The following is a 16,496-nucleotide window of genomic DNA, read 5'->3' on the forward strand; positions in this document are numbered from 1 at the left end:
CCCGGCTGTGGAGCCTCTGGGGTCCCTTCGGGTGCGAGTGGTCCCTGGTGTGCCCCCTTCCCCCCACGGACCCCTGGTGGATTTGGTCCTTTCGGATCCTGACCCTCTTGCGGATTCAGCTACCCTTCCCCCTCTAGAGGGGGACGATCCTAGGGTCCTCCGTATGTTCCAGAGGGAGGAGTTGGAGCCTCTAATCCCATTTGTACTCCAGGAATTGGGATTGGAGGGGCCCCCCGCGGATACCCTTACGGCCTCCTTGCCGAAAAATATGGACCCGGTCCTGGTGGGGCTCAGGCAAGCGCTTTTCCTTTTCATCCCATGCACAAGCTATTGCTCCTGCGGGAATTGGAGGCTCCCGAAGCGGGGCTCCGGGTGGGGCTCGCTATGGACAAGCTTTCAGCATGTTTGGACATGCTGAAAAATCCCTCAGTGGATTCCTATGTCTCCGTGGTCACCAAGCACACCACTATCCCTGTGGAGGGATCGACGGCCCTGAAGGACGGACAGGACCGCAAGCTCGAGGCGCATATAAAAACGCATTTTTGAAGTCCTGGCCCTGGGGGTCCGTGCGACTGCCTGCAGTAGCCTCATGCTGCGCGCAGGCCTTAGGTGGACCCAACAGTTATTTGGCGCCCAGGACCTCCTGGCAGCAGAGGCGGAACAGGCTGAACGTCTGGAGGCCGTCATTGCCTATGGGGCCGATGCGCTCTACGACCTCCTCCGTGTCCAGGCGAAGGCTATGGCCTCGGCGGTGTCCGCTAGACAACTTCTCTGGCTGCGCAATTGGTCGGCTGACCCATCCTCCAAAGCACGGCTGGGCTCGCTGCCCTTCAAAGGTAAGTTGCTGTTTGGAGAGGACCTTGAGAAGCTTATGAATTCCTTGGGGGAAAATAAGGTCCATAAGCTCCCGGAGGATCGTCTGAAGCAGTCATGCTCCTTTACACCCTCTTGTCCTCGTTTCCGGGGACAGACAAGACTCGTGGGGCCACCCCATCCGTGTGGGGTACGACACGGATGGGGTGGCCCCACGAGTCTTGGTCGCAGCCCTTTTGCGGCCGTCGGCCCTTTCACGAGGGCCAGCCCGCGCTCTACCCCTAAGCCTGCCACTCAATGAAGGTCAGTCGGCCCATTCCTCGATACTGTTCCTGGGCGGCCGCCTCTCACTCTTTTTCGAGGAATGGGTCAAAATCACGTCGGACCAGTGGGTCCTCAACATTATACGAGACAGGTACGCGTTCGAACTTGTGCGCGACCCACTGGATCTCTTTCTGTTCTCCCCTTGCGGGCTCTCCAAGCAGGAAGCGGTAGGGCAGACCCTCGCCAGACTCCTCAGTCTGGGTGCAGTTGTCCCGGTCCCGGAAAGGGAGCTCGGTGCAGGCCAGTATTCCATTTACTTCGTGGTGCCCAAGAAGGATGGGGCTTTTCGGCCGATCCTAGACCTCAAACAGGTCAACCGAGCTCTCAAGATCCCACGTTTTCGCATGGAAACCTTGCGAACGGTCATTGCGGCGGTTCGCCCTGGAGAGTTCCTCGCCTCGCTCGATTTGACAGAGGCTTACTTCCATATCCCAATTCATCGCGACTACCAGAAGTATCTTCGGTTCCACATCCTCAACCGGGATTTCCAGTTTCGGGCCCTACCTTTCGGCCTTGCGACCGCGCCTCGCACCTTCACCAAGATCATGGTGGTGGTGGCGGCAGCCCTTCGTCGGGAAGGCATTCTTGTTCACCCCTATCTGGACGACTGGCTTGTGCGGGCCAAGTCTGAGGTGTTCTGCAAATAGGCGGTGAATCGGGTCTTAGCCCTCCTCGCGTCTCTCGAATGGATAGTGAACTTTTCCAAGAGCAACCTTCAGCTCTTCCAAGAGTTGGAGTTCCTGGGAACCCACTTCGACTCTCGCGTGGGAAAGGTCTTCTTGCCTCGTGCCCGGGCCCTCAAGTTGATCAGTCAGATTCGGAATCTGATCTCGTTGCAGTTGCCAACGGCCTGGGACTACTTGCAGCTCCTCGGGTCTATGGCTTCCACCATCGATCTGGTCCCCTGGGCTTTTGCTCATAAGCGACCGTTACAGAAAGCTTTGCTCTCCCATTGGCAGCCGGTATCGGAATAGTTCCACCTAGTCCTCCCCCTCTCGGCCTCTACTGTTGCTGACTTGCAGTGGTGGCTTTCGCTCCCACATCTTCTCCGGGGGATGCCCCTTCAATCTCCTCAGTGGACGATAGTAACCACGGACGCCAGCCTCTCGGGCTGAGGTTTGGTCTGCCTGTCCCGGTCCACTCAGGGAGTCTGGTTGCCCATCCATACTTGCTGGCACATCAATCGGTTGGAGGCCCGGGCAGTGCGTTTGGCCCTACCCCTCATATGTGGCAAAGCGGTGAGAGTGATGTCTGACAACTCCACCACAGTGTCTTACATCAATCGCCGGGGGCGCCCGCAGTCGCCTGGAGGCCAGCCGTCTCTTCGCCTGGGCAGAATGACACCTGGATTGCCTGGTGGCCTCCCACATTGCGGGCAAGGAAAATGTTCAGGCCGACTTTCTCAGTCGTCAATCGCTCGATCAGGGAGAGTGGGAACTCTTGGACTCAGCCATGGATCTGATCGTAGGCTGGTGGGGTCCCCCCCACCTGGACTTAATGGCGACCATGGGCAATGCCAAGGCCAATCGGTTCTTCAGCCACTGGAGGGAACATGGCTCGGAGGGAATGGATGCTCTGGCTCTTCCTTGGCCTGCAGACGTCCTTCTGTACGTGTTTCCTTCATGGCCCCTAGTGGGAAAGGTTCTCAGATGAATAGAACTCCACAGGGGGGGCCAGTGATTCTAGTAGCACCCGAGTGGCCTCGCAGGCTATGGTTTGCAGATCTTGTCAACCTGGCGACGGATGGACCTCTGCAGCTGGGCCATCTTCCTCGTCTCCTGTGGCAGGGGCCTGTATTTTTCGACCAGGCTGATCACTTTTGTCTAGCGGCCTTGCTTTTGAACGGTGGTGTCTGAGGCGTAAGGGCTACAAAGAAGAGGTCATCTCCACCTTGTTTCGAGCCCGAAAGCAGTCGACTTCTCTAGCCTACATGCACATTTGGAAAGTTTTTGAGACTGTTTGTGAAGAGTCAGGTGTCTCAGCTCGCTCCGCCCCGGTCTCGTTAGTTCTTTCTTTTCTACAGAAGGGTCTCTCCAAAGGTCTTTTCTTCAGTTCTCTCCGTGTGCAAGTTTCCGCTCTTGGCTCTCTTCTCGGACGGGTCGAGGGTCATCCTTTAGCATCTCACCCGGACGTTGTTCGGTTCTTGAAGGGAGTCAAACACCTGTGTCCGCCCGCTCGCAATACTTGTCCTTCATGGAGTCTCAATCTGGTCCTCCGGGCCCTCTGTTCTGCTCCGTTCGAACCCCTTTGGCAGGCTATGGTAAAGGACCTTACGCTCAAGACAATTTTCCTTGTTTCGATCGCCTCCACTCGGTGGGTCTCTGAGATTCAAGCGTTGTCCTGTCGGGAACCCTTTTTGTGATTCTCCAACTCCGGTGTCTCTCTAAAAACAGTGCCCTCTTTTCTCCCGAAGGTGGTGTCCGCCTTCCATGTCAACCAGTTGGTAGAGCTTCCAGCGTTTTCCCCGGACGACATTGCGGATTCCGCTGGAGGCGTCCTTCATAAACTGGATGTCAAACGAGTTCTACTCGGGTATCTTCAGGTTACCAATGACTTTTGGGTCTCGGACCATCTTTTTGTCCTCTGGAGTGGGCCCAATCGGGGCAGGCCGGCTTCTAAAACCACTATTGCACGATGATTGAAGGAGGCCATTTCCTCGGCGCTTATTTGCCAAGGTCGGGCGATTCCGGAGGGCTTAAAAGTTCACTCGCTGCATTCTCAAGCTACTTCCTGGGTGGAGAGCCGATCGGTCTCTCTGCAAGAGAGACCACCTGGACGTCCTTGCATACTTTTGCTCGACACTACCGTCTGGATGTGCAAGCGCCGGCTTTTGGTTCCTTTGGGCGACAAGTGCTGCTATCCATTAGAGACTACACCTTCACTCACAACAAAGAAAGTAATCAGGATGTCAAAAGATTAATTGGAGGAAATGATAGCTAAAGAGGTAAAGTGAGGTCACAAAATAATTTTCAGATATGTCAGAGAAAGGAGGAAGACCAGAGGTGGAATTGTAAGACTCAAAGGTAACTAGGAGCAAATTGTGGAGAGAGCCGAAGGAAAAAAGCAGAAAAATCAAACAAATACTTTGGTTCGGTGTGCACTAAGTAAGAACCTGGATGAGGACCACTGCTGGTTGGCAAAAGTATGGATGGGTATGTTGTAGATAGTATCCCAGTTACAAAAGAGAGTGTTGGGATGGAACTAGCAAAACTGAAAATGGACAAGGCCATGGGCCAGATGAGATACATCACAGGATACTAAGGGAGCTCAGAGAGATGCTGGCAGGTCCACTGAAAGATCTGTTCAGTAGATCCTTGGAGACTGGTGCTGCAAGATTGGAGAAGAGTGGTTGTGGTCTTGCTTCACATAAATAAGTGATAGCAGAGAGGAAATTAGAAACTACAGGCTGGTTAGCCTTTCCTCAGTGGTGGGAAAGTAAATGGAGTCTCTGCTGAAGGAAAGGATAATGAACTATCTAAAATTCAGTGGGTTGCAGGATCCAAGGCCACAAGATTTCACCAGAGGAAGGTTGATCAAATAAATCTAATTGATTTTTTGACTGGGTAACTAGAGAATTAGGACAGGCACTTGATATGACTTACTTGGATTTCAGGAAAACTTTTGATAACTGTCCCAAATAGGAGGTTCATGAATAACATGAGTAGTCTGGGAATAGGATCCGAGATGTTGAAATGGATTAGAAATTGGTTAACTGATAGATGACAGCAGGTTGTGGTAAATGGAATTCATTTTGAGGAGAGAAGGACAATTAGTATCGTGCCTTGGTTCTGGGGCCTGTTCTGTTCAACATGTGAGCAATATTGTGGAGGGGTTTAGAAGGAAAAGTTTGTCGTCTTGTGGATAACACTAAGATCTGTAACAGAATGGACACCCCTGAAGAAGTAGAGAGAATGAAAAGTGATCTAAGAAACCTTGAGTGGTCGAAGGTTTGGCAGCTATGATTCAGTGCCAAGAAGAACAGAGTTATGCATTAGGTGCAGAAATCCAAAGGAATTGTATGTGATTTGGGGGGGGGGGGGTGGGGGGGAGAGGAGAAGAGGCAGTGAGACACTGAGGTGATAGTATCTGTTCAACAGTGTGACAAGGCAGTGACTAGGGGATGCACAGAGAGAGTCATAACCAGCAGGAAAAAGGAGGTGCTAATGCCCATGTACTAGTCATTGGTGAGGCCTCACCTGGAGTTCAATTCTTGAGGCTATATCTCAAAAAGGGTAGATAGAGGTTAGAAGTGATCTGGAGAAAGGTATGTAAATAGTGTCTTCTTATAATTAGTGAGGTTTGGGTGGACCCTTGGACACTGTGTTAGCTGACCACGCCCACGGGGGGAAGTCCCGTGAGGGGCCACAGGTCAGGCTCAGCTTAGGACACACAAACACAGAGATTGATCTTTTATTAGACAATGTGATGAAGCCACCAGAGGTGTGACAGTGGTGAGCAGTAGAAGTAGTCCGGCTGGGCTAGTATCCCTCAGGCGCTGGAACAGCGACTCCTCCAGTAGCAGTGCTGTAATGGAAAGAACTGAGAATGAGTACAGTGGAATATGCACAAAGTTGTTGTCCGTCCCCCCCCCCCCAACCTCAAATGGATACTCAACCAGCAACCACAAATTGTACAACAAAGGCTGTGCCAGAAACCCCGATGCCAATTCTGTCCACATATTAACACAGGTAACACCATCACAGGACTGAACTACATCAACTAAAACATCTGCCGTCACCTGCCAGCAATGTCCCTCTGCTGTCTACAAAGGACAAACAGGTCTATCCTTAAGGAAAATAATAAATGGACATAAATCTGACATTAGAAAAGCTTACAATTTAACGTAAAATACCAATATGCTGATAATTTCAACGTCAGTACCAGAGATGATAATAGTGGAGAGAGCAATAAGTAGTGAACGATGTAAAGTGTTTTGTTAGTAGAATTAGAATCTGTATTTACTATAGGGTCGACCTAAAAATGTATGAACAGGAACTGGATTAGATCCTTACTATTGTGATGTCCTAGAATATATATGAATATGAACAAAAACATATAGTTATTGTGGTGTTAACCTAGAATGTGAATGTGAACACACAGCACGTGATTGTTGACCAAGAATATGAATGCTGATATTGCAAACCGTTGTGGTCTTCATTTGGAAAGATGGTATATAAAATGCCTAAATAAAAATAAATGAAAATTAGAAATGCAACATTCAGAAACCAGTAGGAGAACATTTCAACCTTCCAGGACATTCTCTATCTGACCTTAAAGTTGCTTTATTCCTACAGAGGAACTTCAAAGGAATATTCCAACATGAAACTACTGAATTGGAACTCATCAAAAATCTTAACATCATCACGCTAGGTTTAAACAGAGACAATGGCTTCATGACTCACTGCAACTATCTATGAACTTAACAGTTAGCAGATCATTCTGTCTTTTCACACTCACCTCAGTTGTCATTAGGCTGGACTATAATGCTATTAACACTGTTTCCACATCCTGCCTGCCTAATTCAGTGCCTTCTCTTTGATCTGTATCCTCCTTCCCCCACCCTCCATCCCCATGTATATTTCTCACTGCCTATACTATACTTCATGCATCTGATGAAGTGGACTCTGTCCTCGAAAGCTCATGCCTCAATAAATTGGTTAGTCTATAAAGTGCCACCTACCTCTTGTCATTTATACTTTGAAAAAAATGTCGATTCCTGAGGAAAAGGTTTTCACCAATGTCAATTTATGTGATCCAAATGTCTCCCAAATAGTATTAATTGCTTTTTTTTTTTTTGTAACAGGCAGTGAAAGTTAACCATTTCCAGTCTGAAAACAGTTGTGCAAAGCAGTACATAGCCAGATAAATGGTAGAATGAAAACACACCTAACTAACCAGAAAAACATATATTACAAAGAAGCTGCCCAGCCCCTTTTAACAGTCACAAACCTTGATCCAGCCTGTTTGTACAAAATCAATGCGTTATACTGCATTATCCCCCTCATACAACCCCATATTGGAAATCCCTTACAAATATTAAACATAATATGACCAAACAGGCCAAGCACTTCATACGCAGAAATACATCAAAAGAGCGATTTCTGCAGTTCATAAATGAATATCAGATGGTCACCTGTAAAACATCCAGAATGGAGAAACCTCCACTAGGAACTTTTAAAATCATTGGTTACATCGGTTAAAAAACGTGTCGTCTTATAAATGTGCATTTTACATTTTGTGTATGCATATAAAAAATCTTCAATACGTTCCAATAATTATGCTGCAGTAGACTTTCTGTCTACTGTTTAGCAGTATGGCTAGACAAAAAAAGGTAAATATTTATGTGCTTGGTTCCTTTGTGACACTCTAACCTCTGAGTTATATTTGATTTCTTTAGGTAAGAATCATAGGATTAATATAATTGTTTTGGGATCCACAGGTTTTTGTCTCATATCCATCTGTTTCTTCACTTGGACAATGGTGGGCCTCAAGGAGTTACTCAACAGGTGACTCAGAAAGTTGCACAGCATCTTACAGGAGCAAATTATGGAGAAAACATTAGGCTCTTCAACAACATGATCCAGGTCAGAATATAACCAGGGGGTATGCTGATATAATCTGAAATGTATGAAAACTACACTGGCAGCAGGCTTATGCACTTTGAAGGATGATCAAATATGATTCACAATGTGACTCCTTTTAAGTAAGAAGAAGGTACAACAGAACATGCTCTTGTATTTATTAAAATAGCCAACCTGTGGTGCCTTATAAAATTCTTCATATCTTTCTACATTTTCTCATTCTGCCAAAAAAAAAAAAAAAAAAGAAAAGTACAAATCAGATTGCATTAAAGTAGAAGTTTGCTTCACTGATCTACTCAACATACTCTAAACTTTCATCCTCCATGAACAATTATAGTAACATTACAAAAGTAAGAATGAAAAACAAAAAGTCTTGATTGCGCCCAAGTCTTTATATCTCTTGACTCACTACTTGATGCAAGCTCCTTTTGCAGCATTAATAGCCATGAATCATATACGATAATTGTCTACCATCTTGCTCAGCAGGGTGGTGCAGTTTTTGCCCATTCTTCATGATAGAAGAGCTCAAGCTTTTTTCATATTGACTGGGGAATCATCTATGGACTTCAATCTTCAAGTCTTGCCACAGATTTTCTATTGGATTCAGGTGTGGGCTTTCACTGGGCTTTTACTTTTTGCTGCTCCACTGTTGTTTTTGCTTTGTGCTTAGATCATTATCCTGCTGAAAAGTGAATCTTCTCTTCAGTTCCAGGTCTTTGGCAAACTGAAACAGGTTTTCCTCCAGGATCTGCTTGTTATTTGCACTATCACACCATGTTATTTGCCCTATCCATCTTTTCCTTGATCTTCCCAAGCCTCCCTGTTCATGCTGCTGCAAAGCATCTTCACAGCATAATGCTGCAGCTGCCATGATTTACTGTAAGAATGTTTTAGCAGGGTGATGTGCTGTGTTTGTTTTATGTCACACATATCACGTATCATTAAGACCATAAAGTTTCATGTTGGTCTCAGACTACAAAACCGTCTTCACAAACACTTATGAACCCTTTGTCTGAGCACAGGGTTCATAAGTGTTTCTTTGCAAATGCTGCTTGACACCTTATATGAATTTTCTTAAGCTTTCTTCCTGCCACACTCCCATATAGGCCTTGTATATGGAATTATCTTAAAATTGTCAGTGTTTTCTCCATGGACAAGCTGGATTGTTTTTTTCCCAAAAAATAGAACGCTCTAATTTTCTCTCTTAGCATGTGTGGGCTTTCCTGCGGTAGCATTCCCCTCTGTGAGTCTCCTCAGTCTATTTTCATCTACTTCAGCAAAGGGTCATAAATTGACTCTCTCTTAATGTTGCTGTGAAAAATGGAAATGCCTTTGTAAAAGGGAAAAAGCCCATTAAAAAATATAAATAATGTGGACATAAGATATCCATGCTAGATTTACATGTTCTTTGCCTTAAATACCTTGTACCATATCATGACTCTACCAAGAGCGCTGATTACCATGAACTCTGACTCAGATATTAGCACCCAGGCTCATCAAGTCAAAGTAAATCAGAAACCCTCTTAAACAGACAGGATTGCAGAAGCCGTGAGTTGATGGTGAAGACACTGCACCAAAGGATCATTCCGAGACATGTCTGTGCCTAAGAAGCTCAGTGTTGATCCATCAGAGTTGACAAGTCGGAGCTGAGAACCTTCTGTGCCTAAAGATCCATCAACGTTGAGACATCTGAGCCATGAGGCACCGGCACTGACAAAATACGTTTTGGAATTGTCAGCACAGAAGCATTGACACCGAGATTCATCACCACTAAAATATTGATGCTGAGAATCTTCGGCAAAGGAAAAAAGATTCTTGGAGCACTTTGAGTTTGTTGCCACCTGAAGATGATACCACTCTTAACAGAATGCTTTATTTATTTATTTATTTATAACTTTTATATACCGAGGTTCAATTAACAGAATTAATTATCACTTCGGTTTACATTACAACAATGCTTGGGGGTAATGCTTGGGGGGGGTAATCTTCGCGAAGCGGCAGTTGTTACTATCCTAAAAAATGTTGGTGGGCAGATTAGATGGACTATTTTGCACTTTTTCCATTGATAGGCTGAATTAGCCATGACTTGTGGGTGACGTCTTCCGGTGGCACTGAATGGACTTGTCTCTCCTAGCCGGTAGAGCTTTAAGCTCTACTGAGCAAGTGCGGGAATTTTTGCGTATGTGTTGCCTCATGAGTCTCCTCAGTCATTTTTTGTCTGAGCACAGCATGGATGTGTAAGTCTCTCTATTCCTTTTTTTTTTTTTTTTTTTTTTTTCCCTAAAACTTCTCTACTTATTATGTTTGGTTTTTTTTTTTCAGTTTACTTGTTTTAAAGTTATCTTGCTGCTGTGTAGCACCCACAACTGCACTTTTCAGTGCTATTTAAAAAACAATTTGCCTCCTCCGTATGTCTGGCAAAAGGAAAACTACCTTACCACAAATGCAGTTCCTGAATCCACTCATGGTAATGTCCCTCACAGATGTTGTGTTGCTGTTCTCTTGGTTCAGACCACGACTAGGCAAACTGTTATGCCTGAGGACGGATGGTAGTAACTGCCATTCCATGCAGGTTACCCAATGTGTTCTGAGAATGGTAGTAACTGCCATTCTGTGCAGGTTACTCCCATGCAGAAATTTTACATTATCCCTTTCCTTATGCCTTTAGGTGTCTGTAGTGTTTGTTCAATGCTCTTTTCAATTCATTATCGATTCTCATCTTCACTACCTCTTCTGGGAGAGCATTCCAGGCATCCACCACCCTCTCTGTGAAGAAATATTTCCTGATATTGGTTCGGAGTCTTCTCCCCCCCCCCCTTGGCATTTTAGGCAGAGATTGCAGGCAGAGGGTTTAAGCTCAGAGACTTCGGATCCAATGTTTTTTTTGGTATCACTTACCTCCAGTAGACCTCCTATTCAAGAACAAGAACTTATTCTTGTCTCTGAAGAAAATTTTTGACCACCCACACTGGGTCAGAGGACACAGTCATTCGACAAGATAGATCTGGTGAGAAATTTCTTAACTTCTTTGACTATGGAGACAGAAGGAACTATCCATCCTCTCCTCTGTACCATTGCTACATCCATCTCATAGAGTGGAGTTCCAGTTTCACATATGAGAGTGAACACATCAGAACCCTTGCCTTGAGGATCTTCATCATTGCACTCGATTGCAGCAGAGTCTTGTTGGCCAGCGATGGTAGACCAGATTATTTCTCTCTGGGACCCCCTGGTTCACTGCCTTTATCATTGGGGTCCTGGATAAGTGTCCTTACACCTTTGGGTTCAAAAGAATGTTCCGTACGAATACCTTCTGACCCACTTCTGGATCCTCCAGACTATATAATGCCTCCAGAAGACTTTAATATTCAAAGTTTGTAGAAAAAATGAGAATGACACTTGGCATCAATGTGTGCAAGAATAAAGACTCCTGGATGGAAATCTTTGGCCTCTTTCAAATACTGAACACTTCATCAGAACCAGCAGCTCTCCCACTCCATAACATTCTGAACCTGTTGCAGATGAGAATGTGGGAAACCACTATCTTTTGCATTCCTATGGCTAGCAAGTTAGACCTAAAGAATAGGGTTCAACAATCACCTGGGGTTGGAATGGTCCAATTACCTCATCAGTCAGTTTTTATGGAAAAAGACAAAGATTCATTTGAATTCGCCTCCAGGTGAATTCCAGGTCCAGTTAAGCTACTAGACAATTTTAGAAAGAGAGTATTTCAGCACTGCATACTAACTGCTTGCATCTCCACTCACCAGTTTTATATGGTACAATACATACACAACTGCATTCAAAAACGAAAACCTTTCCTTCAACCTTGGAAAAGTGGAGGTTATTAGACCCAAACACTTAAATATGGACATTAAAATATGTCTGGTTAGGTCTAAAGTTATCTGGCGTTGTGTGTCTGGATGACTTGCCACATATTTGGATATCTTCAAAAGATATCTGGTAGATAGAAATCCTGTTAAAAAAAAATGCCGGAGACCGGTGACGTCACCTGCTAAGATGGCCGCTTAAGACCTCGGCTCCCCTCTCCTCCACCCTTAATCCACCCCCATCGGTGCCTAGCCGGATCTGCGGACTTTGAATTTTGCTGCTTTGGGGTCCCTGCACACCACACATGGCTACACCACGGAAAAAGCCTGATTTAAATCGCTTCTCATTTGCGGCGGCGAGCACAGTGGCAGCACTCGAGGAAGGAGGCAAGATGGCGGTGATCCCGGAGCCTGTGGGGGAGGCGGAGCCGGCAATCGTGACCGCGGATGCGGAGGTCCCAAACCGGGGTGAATTCCGCACCTGGTTTCAAGAATTGCGGGGGGACATGGCCTGCTTCCGTCAGGAACTCGGAGATATGATTGAGAGCACGAAGAAAGATGTCCGCGAACTGGAACGGAGAGCGGACAAAACTGAGCAGGGCCTGCAGGACACGCAAGCGGAGCTGGACTCGGTCCGGGAGGAGCTGGGGCAGCTTCGAGACGCTCATGAGGAGCTCCATTCACACGTCGAAGATCTAGAAAATAGAACCAGGCGAGTAAATCTCAGATTTCGTGGGGTGCCAGAAGGGGACGCCTTTAAGGATTGTACACAAGTGGTGCAAGACATATGTGCTTATTTGTTGGACCCGGAGGGCATTCAGGAGAAGCCGCGTGAAGTGGTTCTAGAGCGAGCACATAGAGCTTTTGGTAACCCAAGGAACAAGCAGACGAGGGACATAATAGCCTGCTTTCACAGCTTCCTTGTCAAGGAAGCGGTAGCACGAGCGGCGCGAGCCCTGGGATCTATCACCTGGAAAGATTGTAAAATTGAGGTGTTCCAGGACCTGGCAATCTCTACTATCCGGAAAAGGCGTGAATTTAAGGATGTTATTACTATACTTCGCGCCCAAAATATCAAGTACAGATGGCTCTTCCCATTCGGTCTACTTTTCTCGATAAACGGCGTACAGTCCCGCGTACAACGAGTGATGGAAGCGGAAGACATACTGCGAGCCGCCGGATTACCAGCAGCAGGTTCTGAGGGGCCCTCTGCATCTACTGAAGCGAGTAATAGCGGGAAAAGTGACCACCCACGCTGGAAAAGAGTGAACAATGGGGGAAGAAGATTACGCCGCAGATCCGCGGGCACCTCGGGACTCGAGGAACCAGGATGAGCTAGCCTGGACTGTGATTTGGAGTCCTGGTGAGATGGCGGTAACAGCCAGAGTATGGAGGACATAGACTGAGTTTGAGTTTTGATGATATTACTGGACCTGTGGTATACAGTGGATTGACAGGTGGTATGCTAATCCATGAGGGACCATGATTCTGAACTCACGAATACTACAGGGGGTTAACTGTTCACACTGTTATAATTGTTTTTGTGTTCATTGATATGGAGGAGAGGGGACCATGTTAAGGTCATGCGGTGACGTTAGGTCTCAAATGGAGGAGATCCACTCTGGACAGAGTGGTTGGAAGTGGGGAAGGGGGGGGGGAGGGCTGGGGAGGTGGGGGGGGGGGAGGGGGGAACAAGGATAGGAGTACTTGTGGGAGTAGACTGACTCCACTGGGCGAGAGGCGAATAGTTATGAGTAAAGCCTATGGAGGGCCAAGTCTCAGTGGCCGTGCAGTGACTTTACTGTGGCTTTGGTCGCACTTAAACACAGCGCCATGAAGCCTTTAAAAATACTTTCTATTAATGTCAAGGGCCTGAACGCATATCACAAACGACAAATGTTCACACGCGATATGGCTCATCACAAGGCGGATATTATTTTCTGCCAGGAAACCCACATTAGAAAACGCTACGAGCGTTTGCTGGTTTCTAAAGGGTACCCACAAGTTTTTCATGCCGCAGCTACTGTTCACAATAAATACACAGGGGTCGGGATATTGTTTGCTAATCAGGTAGTGGCGGATGTTTTCTCTGAAATCCGGGATGTGGAGGGTCGCTATATTTTAGTAAAAGCAACCATCAATGAAGAAAAGTATACTTTCCTGAACGTGTATGCCCCCAACGCAGATCAAGTTGCGTTTTATACGAAACTATCGGCTGTTATTAGCGACTGGGCGGAGGGGTGCCTCATTGTGGGGGGAGATTTTAATATTACGAGATACCCATACCTCGATAATTCCCACAGTGGGGGAGTGGGGGGAAAACTTGCACGAACAACGCTTAAACATCTGGTGGGAGATCGTGGTCTCCTGGACATTTGGAGACTGCGTAATCCCACATCTAGGAACTATACATTTTTCTCCCACCCTCATAAATCCTATTCCAGGATTGATTACTTTCTGATAGATAAGGATTTAGTGGGTAAGGTCCTGGAAGCAGAGGTGGGCACTATTACATGGTCCGACCATGCCCCAGTTTGGCTAACTCTACAGACCAAAGACTCCCGGGCTGGCACAAAATTCTGGAGATTGAATGACCGATTGCTTGAGGATAAGGGGTTTGTGTCTCAGCTCAAGCAGCACATTAGCGATTATTTGGATATTAACGAGAATGGTGAAGTTACACCAGGGATTGTCTGGGATAGCCTAAAGGCCTATGTGAGGGGTCTGTGCATAGCCCGAGCGGCGTATGTTAAGAAGGAGAGGGACCGGGAGAGACTTTCTCTCTTGGAGAGAGTGGCTAGATTAGAATTGAGGCACAAGCGTACTCTAGACCCTGGTCTTTTACAACCCCTTCTGGCCGCTCGGCAGGCGCTACAAGTTTTAGATGGGGATCAGATAGCGTACCAGCTACAGTTGCTGAAACAGCATCATTTTGAATGGGGAAACAGGGCTGGGAGACAGCTTGCCCGTAAGCTAAAAGAAAAAACAGCGCAATCCCAAATTACTAAGATTAAGGGAGACCATGGGCAATATGTGTACTCTCAGCACGAAATTGGGCAATGTTTCAATCAATTTTACCGAAACTTATACGACTCGGAGCCCCTCTGCACGGTGGCGGAGATCGACCAATCTTTACAAGCTGTTGATTTACCGGTATTATCTCCAGAGCAGTGTACTGTGCTCAATGAGGAATTGAGGGAAGGGGAGATATCTCTTATCATTAAGGGTCTCAAGTTGGGAAAAGCTCCTGGGCTGGACGGGTTCACCGGAAAATTTTATAAAGTCTTTAGTGTAGAATTGCTACCTCCGTTAGTGGCTATGTATAATGATCTTAGGGGGGGAGGAATAATCTCTAAGGAATCTAATACCGCGGGAATCACGGTGCTGGCCAAGCCCGGTAGAGACCATACTCTTTGCGGGTCGTACAGGCCAATATCCCTGATTAACATTGACCTGAAAATTCTGGCGAGGGCGCTGACTCTACGCCTCGGTAGAGTAGCTCCTAGGTTGGTGGATAGGGACCAGTCGGGTTTTATTCCTGGCCGACTCGCCTCGGACAATGTACGTAGGGTAGTGGAACTGATGTGGTGGGCACAGACTAATGAGATCCCGTTGGTGCTTTTGACGGTGGATGCCGAAAAAGCGTTCGACCGGGTGCATTGGTCGTATTTATTTAAGGTTATGGAAGTTATGGGCATAGGGGAATTTTTCATTAATTGGGTTAAAAAACTTTACAGTGGTCCACATGCTCGAATCAAAATCAATGGGGCTTATTCAGACCCTTTTGCAGTTAAGCGGGGCACGCGTCAGGGCTGCCCACTGTCTCCCTTGTTGTTTGCCCTCTCGTTAGAACCCCTTGCCGAGAAAGTACGGCGTCATGCGGGCATACACGGCATACCGGTACAGGATTTAGAATTCAAGATCTCGCTTTTTGCAGACGATCTTTTATTTACTCTTAGTAAGCCAGAGCTCTCCTTACCAGTCTTATTAGAGGAGATTCGGGAGTTCGGGAGACTGTCGGGCTTTAAGATCAATGCTGACAAGTCTGAGCTGTTAAATGTTTCCATGACAGAGGACCAATATGAGTCCGTGGGGAAGGCATTGCCATTTCGCCAAGCTAAGGAATCTATAAAATACCTGGGGGTTAAACTGGGGGCCCATCTAGATTCTCTATATAAACTCAATTATGAATCATTGTGGTCTCAGATACAACAAGATTTGGACAGGTGGGATAGAACTGAAATCTCTTGGCTTGGCAGGATAGCGGCCATTAAGATGAACATCATACCCCGGCTTTGCTATGTCTTTCAGACGTTGCCGGTGGCGGTGCCGGATGGGGCTATTAGGATATGGCAGAGAAAATTGTTCCGCTTTATATGGAAGCATAAGCCACCCAGGGTTTCTAGGTCTATTTTATATAGGGATAGAACGAGGGGAGGTCTTAATGTCCCCAATCTTAGTTGGTACTATACTGCAATCATACTAGGTGTGATAGTCAGTTGGCATGCGACGGGCGCACCTAAATCCTGGATTGCTATAGAGCAGGCAGCGTCCGGAGACTTTCCCTTAGCCACCAGGGTGTGGAGTAAGGATATAGGGAGAGTCAACGTCCCTTCTCTGACGCCGTTCACCCAGGCTGTGTTGAGGCTTTGGGCAGTTTGGAGGCCCAGGGTGGCGGGGGCCAAGAGGATTTACCATTTGACCTCCTTTTTGTGCAACACTGGGTTTCCACCGGGATTGGATAAAGCCTTTTCAGATAGATGGACATGCATGGGGTTGACAAAGGCTGGACAAATGTTTCAGGGGTCGGCTGTGTTGGGCATGGCGGAGATCCAGGAAAAGTACGGGGGAACGCGAAGGGATTGGTATGCATACCTGCAAATTACCCACTTTTTAAGATCGGAAGGGGTGCCCGGGGAGCTTTCCAGAGGTAAATCCCTATTTGAAT

General features: G+C 46.8%; 1 protein-coding gene across 1 annotated transcript in view; it reads left to right on the forward strand.

Moving 5' to 3' along the window:
• Positions 1-16,496, forward strand: part of EPG5 (ectopic P-granules autophagy protein 5 homolog) — a 335,394-nt gene that overhangs the window by 115,894 nt on the left and 203,004 nt on the right. The window contains exon 18 of the mRNA XM_029580866.1: positions 7,577-7,721. Within this exon, the coding sequence (XP_029436726.1) occupies positions 7,577-7,721 (145 nt within the window). The remainder of the gene's footprint in view (positions 1-7,576; positions 7,722-16,496) is intronic.

This window comes from Rhinatrema bivittatum, chromosome 1 (assembly GCF_901001135.1).
Source record: "Rhinatrema bivittatum chromosome 1, aRhiBiv1.1, whole genome shotgun sequence".
Lineage (NCBI taxonomy): Eukaryota > Metazoa > Chordata > Amphibia > Gymnophiona > Rhinatrematidae > Rhinatrema > Rhinatrema bivittatum.